At 29.0% G+C, this 8,067-nt stretch overlaps 1 protein-coding gene across 1 annotated transcript; it reads right to left on the bottom strand.

The window, feature by feature from the left end:
* Positions 1-1,814: 1,814 nt before the first annotated feature.
* On the bottom strand, positions 1,815-4,857 carry LOC137807987 (uncharacterized). The gene is made up of 3 exons (XM_068608872.2): positions 4,078-4,857; positions 2,622-2,754; positions 1,815-2,521 (listed from the first exon to the last, which is right to left on the bottom strand). The coding sequence occupies exons 1-3, from the start codon at positions 4,786-4,788 to the stop codon at positions 1,947-1,949; spliced, it is 1,419 nt and encodes a 472-aa protein (XP_068464973.2). The 5' UTR covers positions 4,789-4,857; the 3' UTR covers positions 1,815-1,946.
* Between the last annotated feature and the right edge of the window lie 3,210 nt (positions 4,858-8,067).

The following is an 8,067-nucleotide window of genomic DNA, read 5'->3' as shown; positions in this document are numbered from 1 at the left end:
ATACATTTTGAATTATATAATCTTAAATGTAATTTTTATTTTATATTTTAAAATATACAATCTAAAATACAATTTTTATATTTCTGAAGATATAATTCATAATACAGAATAAAAATAAAAATTCATTCTGCCCAATCCATGTTAGATGTTTTGGAATAAGTAAAATATATATGTTCCAGAAATCTTGATGCAATATGTTTCAGGATAAAGTATATCCATATCACTAATCAAACTACTCCATAATATTCTTCCAGAAATCAAAATTCATATCCAATCTAAAATTATTACTTATTTTACATATACTTTCTGGATTGTTTGTTTAGGGTGTAAAAAAGTTCAATTTTGAATCACATGATCTGAAAACCTTTATAAAAAAGAAAAAATTCATAAATGCTACCAATGGATACCTTTTGTACCTAAACAAGACTAACCAACTTAAACCACCACTAAAACTTGTTGGAATCCTTAAATCTTGTAACAACGAAGAACAAATTTTTAAGCAAAAACAAAAACTCACCCACAAGCAAGAAAAGTAGAAAAAAGAAGAGAAGACACCATTAAAATAAAGCAAAAGGGTAGAATAGTTATTTAAAAAAATTATGGGTTCAAGAAGCAAAAGCCCCTCTAGTTTGAGTTGGCCCATTTTAAGCCTTACTCGTCTTTTAATTAAAGATAAATTTTCATTCCAACTTAGACTTACCTTATCACTTAAGTTTCTACTATATTGAAATATTTCTAAAAGCTCAAAACTAAGAGTAACAAATAGTATCCAGTAGCTGACTAGAATTATAAGAATATACAGTGAAATTAATATAATGCAGTTTAAAACTTTTATTTGAATATGTAATGATTTTATTTCTGTTTTAAAATTGCAGTTATATATTTTATAAAGGACAACTTTTTCAAGTCCAAAACATTTAATGTGATGAAGTGATTTAAAATACTTTAATAAATATAAATAAAAATGTATTTAATATTCATCAGAATATCAACTTTACAATTAGTGTCCTAAAATATTAATTAAAATGTAATGAATATTTTAATTCAATATTCTTAAAACAAAATATTCTATATTTACTTTTTGATACTTTTGTTTTTGTACGTTAGTAATGCGATAATGCATGGATAATTAATGCGTTTTATATAAATAATCTATACAACTTTTATATTGTTGTTGTCCAGAATTATGTAAAAGTACAATTCCTCAATCTTGATAGGAATTAAGTTGATAAGAGCTCGTGTATAAGTTTATCATATCTTCACTCAATTATATTTACCATTACAAATTTATATATTATATAATTATAAATTATATAAATTAATAATAAAATTTATATATATATATATAAATATTTTTTTAATATTATTTAAAAAAAAATCATTTTTCATAACTGGTTCAAAAATATAAATTATAAATTATATAAATTGACAATAAAATTTATATATATAAATATTTTTTTAATATTATTTGAAAAAAAATCATTTTTCATAACTGATTCAAAAAATTTATTCTTTATTTTTATAATTATAATAAAATTTATATAATAAATTTGAATTTTTTAGTATTTTTCTTTTTTAAATTTGAATTAAAATCATTGTCACAAATTTAACAAAAGTTAGAAATTTCACTAAGTGTTCTATGAATGGCACGATAAGTATGTATGATAGGGGTCACTTAAAAGGTTTGTGCCTTGCATGCAAGCTCTTTGGAGAAGATGAATTTCAATTGCTTTCTTTTCTCCCAAGTCCTAGTAAACACTACATGCCAAAGCGATTGACGCAGGATATGGGGGAAGAAAAAAACATGGTAACTAAAACCAAAATTTTCCCAAATTGTTCCAAAATTTAGACTCTCATATATCCCCGAGACAGGGAGAAGAGACGAATACAATTGATGTAAAAGAAAAAAGAAACACTGGAACAAAGGTAATTGGCAGTATCTTATCTCAGTGGTTAGTAAGTGTCAAAAGATCAAGTACTGACTCATTAACCAGATTTGTAAAGAATTCGTTTGCCAGGTCCTCACCCAATTGTTGTATTTCTTGTTCATAGTTTTTCCACTCTTCACACTTCTCCATCTCCCTAACGTAGACGCACCTTCCTCCTTCTTCTTCCCAATCCAAATACAATTCTTGGGGCTGCCCATCTATCCAATCCTCTGCTACCTTGCAAAGGTGAAGCTTTTTTGAGAGATCAAGGCCTTTACATTCTCCAATACTCTTCTTGAAGTAGTCAAATAGCAGGTTCTCTGCGTTAATTATCAGAGTGTTGTTTGGATTTGATCCTTTAACGAAGTTGAGAAGACTTCGAGCACTCTCCACAATGTTGTTATTCTTTGCATGACGCAGGTTCTTCTGAGAACGCGCTGCTGGAACTATTACGCGGGAGTATTGATTTGTAGAATGGTTGAGTGTTTCATCCTCCAGCTCTAATCGCGCGAACCTTTTCTCTAAAACCACCGGCTCCAGTGGAGCCACACTTTCTAAATGGCATCTTTTGTGCATATGCTTGTGTTTCCCTCCTGTATTACTTTCCTTTGTTAGAAAAGAAAAAGAAACAACAATGGAAGAATGACATCCAAGTTTATAACATTTTGTTGAGGAAAGAAAGAAAGGCATTACCTTTTGTGAAGGAAACAACAGTGGAAGTGGAAGTGGATCTGAAACGACACTTGTAAATGTCTTCTTCGTCTACAAATGGACAATCTAGTGTCGATACAGGACTAAACTGTTCTTTCTCATTTGTCCAATATTCCTGTTTCACGAGATCCACTTCACTAGTTAGTCTCATTTTCATTAGAGAGAAAGAGATATCAAAGCTTTTTAGACACAACTGACGGTTTATTAATGCTAGAGTTCCAACAATACAAGGGAATGGGCACAAAATCAATTGTGCACTATAATTTAGGTGAGTTTCATTTAAGACTTTAACTTTAATACACTATTATTACCAAATTATGTAGTGGTATCAAAATATTATTTACAGATGTGGAAAGAAATTTCAATAATGCATCATAAACACTTTATTTTAAGGATATCTGTATAAACACTTTTTTTAGTTTTTGAAGTAAAATAAATGTTAATTTACTTTTAGTTTTGAAGCCAATCAAAACTGTGATTATTTTATAGATTTAGCGAAGTGGGACAAGAAAATATGGGGAAAAAAGGTACATTTGATTAAACGATCTTTAAGAAGAGGAGTCAAATGTGATGTAAACTAATTGTATTATTAGATAAAAATAATAATTTTTGTAAGTTCCCATAGAAAAGGTTAGAAAAATGGTGAATGTGAGTTACCCTTGGTTATCCAGTATTCTTACTTTAAAGATATTAGACTTTAAAATAGTTAAAATGTTTAATAATGAAATATATACTAGTATATTAAATACTTGTAAATTATTGGAAGTATAAAGTCAAAATGGAGTAAACTGGGTAAAGCTAGAGCATAGACCCAACCCTACTAGTTCACGTGCCGCCACACACTGAAATTTATAATTTAGGTAAGTATCCTTAGCCGCCGTCCATAAAATGATAGAATATTAGGTGAAACCTAACTTCCCAAACGGTTAATGAGTCCTAAACAATGTTTTATTTAATACACTACTCCGTACTAGTATTTCATTTTATCACAATCTTCAATAAAAATTCGCAGTGAGTTTCAGCGCCGCTGAAGGCGCTTAGTGGGCTAAGCAGTCCTCAAACTTCTTCTCCTTAATAATTAAACGTTTAATTATCCCCACTCTGCACGTGCAAATCACGCTACTAGCTGTGTTTAATACAGGGAATCGTATCCTCCAGTACATTTACACAAAATATATATACTTATAATTATTAATTAAAAATTAGTAATCAAAGATCATAACAATATTGAACACATGCACAGGAATATTATAAATTCAAATTTTTTCTTACAGTTCTCAATTAACCAAAACCTTTTAATTTTTCCTTAACCTAGTATGTATTTTTTATTTTTTTTTGGTATCTGACTAGTTTAATTTTTCTGAATGATGAACAATGTAAAAAAACTTAAAAAAAGGATAGTGAAAGAATCGAAATTGGAAATTACAGTAGTGCTTACCTTGGTTACTACTTCTTCTTCCACCTTGTGACGTCGTGGTGCACAATCTTTGGGGGTCTCAAGCAGGAGGTAGTTTTCGTTGGAGCTCTCAAAGGATGCAACGGTAGATGCAAACGTGAATTCACTCTCTCCCCAGCTGTTACTGCCACAGCCAGAAGAAGTGGTGAAGCTCGGGGCAGCTAATGCAGTATATTCATTGAACGACGTCGCTTTATGATGTTCCTGATCCAGCATAATGAGTTCACGGAAAGATGTCCTCCTCCGCGGCACTCCTTGGCTTCCCTCTTCCCTCACTGCTGCTGCTTTTCTCCAGAAGCTTCTACTCGACAGCTTCCTCGAGAGGCTTCTACAGAGCACGCCGGTAGTATTAACACCTCTCTTCGCTCTACCACTCTTGTGTGACGTCGGCAGCGACTTTATCGCGTTGATTACGGCAACGGAAGCTCTCTGCAGAACCGACACGGATGATCGTCGTCGACGCCGTGGAGGGAGTGTGCTCCTTGTTTTGCGTTGGAGTTGGGGATCTTTCTCCACGAAGAATCCGACGGTGGTGCAGCATTGTCGGCGCGGCAACGATTTAAAACCGTTGGATGAACAGGAACTGAGGTCGTCTCTGAGGTAGTCCTTGAGCAAAAGGGGACGTTTCGGGGTATGTTTTGAAGTGTGTATTAGAGAAGTATTACACAAAGGTTTGGCACCAGTAAAAGCCATGTATATCTAGGTTGAGAAGTAGTTGAAGAAAAAGAAGGTAGGGAAAGAGTATGATGCAGAAATAGAGAGATAGTTAGAGAGTATATATATATTGTTAAAGAAGTTGTGAGAGGGGAAAGAGTTGAGAAGGTTCGGCGGTGAAGATCTCAAAACTTAACAGTCTGTGAGATAATTAAAATAATGGTGTGTGGGAAGCAGACAAATTTAGAGATTGAAGTAAGAAGCGTGCGATGAAACTATGAATATGAATATAATTAAGTGTTGGTAAGTGGGGACGCAAGAAAGAAGAAGCTTGGATGGTTCATGAAAGTTTGAATCTGAAGTGGGAATAATAATTTATGAATATTGGGTCAATTTGAAGTTTGTTGTGTTCTGAGTTACTTGAGATAAACAAATACCATACTGCATGCTTTGGACTGTAAATAGACCTGTAGTTGACTCTTCCCCAATTTCTCTCCACGCGATTAGGCACGTGCCACGTGTTTCTGATCCTCCTGTAATCTCATCCTTTTCTTATTATTTCCTTCCAACTTCGTTTTTCTGCTTCAAATCACTTTCCACATTTAAAAATTCGCAAATGCCGATAAACAAGCCTAAGACACGTATTTTTAACTTTTCAATATGATACATTTTCAATTCTTAATACATATTTCATAAATTGTATCAAGTATCAATATATTCTTAATTTCTAACCCACCCTTTTTATTATTAATTAAAACAATAGTTATATTGTTGAAGATCTCACATCAACTAGAGATTAAAGCCTTTTATTATATATAAGTGGGTATCTCACATCAACTAGAGATTAAAGCCTTTTATTATATATAAGTGGGTGCAAACCTCAACCTATGAGCCGGTTTTATGGGGTTGAGTTAGGCTTAAAGCACTTTCGTAATATATATTCATAAAATTGTATGGTTTTATCATTTGTTTAATAAATTTTGTGTGTAACTAATAACGTAAAAGTATGTTAGAAAAAATGCATTAATTCATGAAAGTGTAAGAGTATCGTTGCTTGTTTCCCTTGTGTTTTTCTGTTCTGAACCTCATTGCCGTTTTGATGACAAAAGTACTTGAGAGTACTTTGACGATAAAAAAAATATTAACTTCATCTAGTTTTTTAAATTTAATTAAAAAAACATTTTTTAAAACTACTTTTTACTCTGATTGATGAATTTTTTTAAATACTTTTTCTCCGTTTTAAAGGTCAATCGTGTGATTGATATCGTGAGATTCAAAAAGATTATTGGAAAATCACCGAGCACATGGATTAGCTAGCATGAGAATGTTTAAGCTTATACTAATTAATGATTTTGAAGCTTTTAGTATGTAACCAACTGTGGCAAATAATCAAGAAAAAAATGCCTAGTGATTATACAACTAATTTAAACAAATTTGTCTCTAATGAAAATAAAACCTTTCTTAAATAAATGAGTACTTTGGAAGTTATTATTGAATTAATTAAATAGACTGACGGTTAAGATTTTCAAATAGTTTAGATTGCTCTATGTGAGTTTTTTTTTTAATACTTATATCTTACTATGAAATAGTATAGTAATAACATTCATCATATATTTTTTTAAAAATATCTTAATTTTTTTTGTTTACTTTTCTGTTTTTTCTTTCAAGAGACCTTAGGCAATACTAAAAAATATAAAATTAGTGATAGATGTTTATGAAAAGTTATTCTTTATTGTAATTTATGACAAATTGTATGGCATACATGCTTAATACATTAAAGGTATTTTGTGACAAATTGTCATGTAAATTTCTTGTATATAAAATCTTTATCACAAAATATTTAATAAAATTTTATGATAAATTTGATATACTTTTGGTTTCTAAATTAGTTTATATTCTTATTAAATGGTTTCTAATTGATATCTAATTAACTATCAAAAATTTTCTACCAAATTTATAATCTAAATAATTGGTAATTTTTCATAAATAAAACTCATACAACCATATATTTGAAAAAAAAGTAAAGCAAATTTATATGCACGGTAAAATAGATAATAATATTGGGATTTCGAAAAGAGTATTATAATTTTGTGGATAACTGACCCAAATTTAAAGTGGTATTTTAATATTTATAAATTTGTAAATATATATTAAATTTTAAATTTTACTTTTGGTATGATATTTTTTTGGTTAGATTTAGTAATAAATTATATAAAATCATAGTCTATTATAAAATAATATTAAAATCACACATGTGATTTTTTTAAAAATATTTAGTATATTTATTTCATTCATTTAAAACAAAAATAAAAGTATTTCTAATTTTGTTTTTACCCAATATGAATGAAACCCGAATAACTCGTAACTCAAAGAAGGGTAAATTCCCTATTTAACACCATTTACACTTTTATTTTCCCATTTAGCACCCTTTTGTTTTTATTTCCCTAAATAGCACCCTTTTGTTTTTATTTCCCTAAATAGCACCTTTTTGTTTTTATTTCCCTATCTAACACCCTTTTATTTTTTATTTCTCTATCTAGCACCATTTCAAAAATAAATTAAGAAATAATAAATTAATATTTTTTTTTATATTTTTAATTTTGAATGCATTAAAAAATAAATATTTTTAATGTTTAAAATAGTTAGAAATATAATTAATGAATAAAGAAATGAGTTTTTACAAAATAAAAATAAAAAAGTAATAAATTTAAAATGTTTAGTTTAAAAATTATTTTTTTTAAGAATGAATAAAATAAAAAATTAAACTCTACAACATCATAAAATTTGAATCTATAAACATAAATTAGTATTTATTTTTATTATTATTGATGATGTAATCATGTTAATTTCAAGTAAAAAATAAGGACTGATATGGACATAAAAAAGAACAACATGATCGAACAAAAAAATGTTCATATTGTCAAACACCAGAACACACATAAAGAATATGTCCTAACATTACTGAATTGTGCACTTCTCGTCATTAATTATGTTTCTTTTTTATTATTATTGATGATGTAATCATGTTAATTTCAAGTAAAAAATAAGGACTGATATGGACATAAAAAAGAACAACATGATCGAACAAAAAAATGTTCATATTGTCAAACACCAGAACACACATAAAGAATATGTCCTAACATTACTGAATTGTGCACTTCTCGTCATTAATTATGTTTCATTTCGCACAAACTATTTAATGTATTGTTGAAGAAAATATTAAATGAATGATCATCTTTCATTTATTTTCATTTTTATGATCAACATATACTTATTTAATATCGTCTTATATATTTTATATTTATCTTATTTGGATTT

The sequence above is a fragment of the Phaseolus vulgaris genome, chromosome 3 (assembly GCF_051622355.1).
Source record: "Phaseolus vulgaris cultivar YP4 chromosome 3, ASM5162235v1, whole genome shotgun sequence".
Lineage (NCBI taxonomy): Eukaryota > Viridiplantae > Streptophyta > Magnoliopsida > Fabales > Fabaceae > Phaseolus > Phaseolus vulgaris.
The sequence above is the reverse complement of the archived record's forward strand: the minus strand, read 5'-3'. Positions and strand labels throughout refer to the sequence as shown.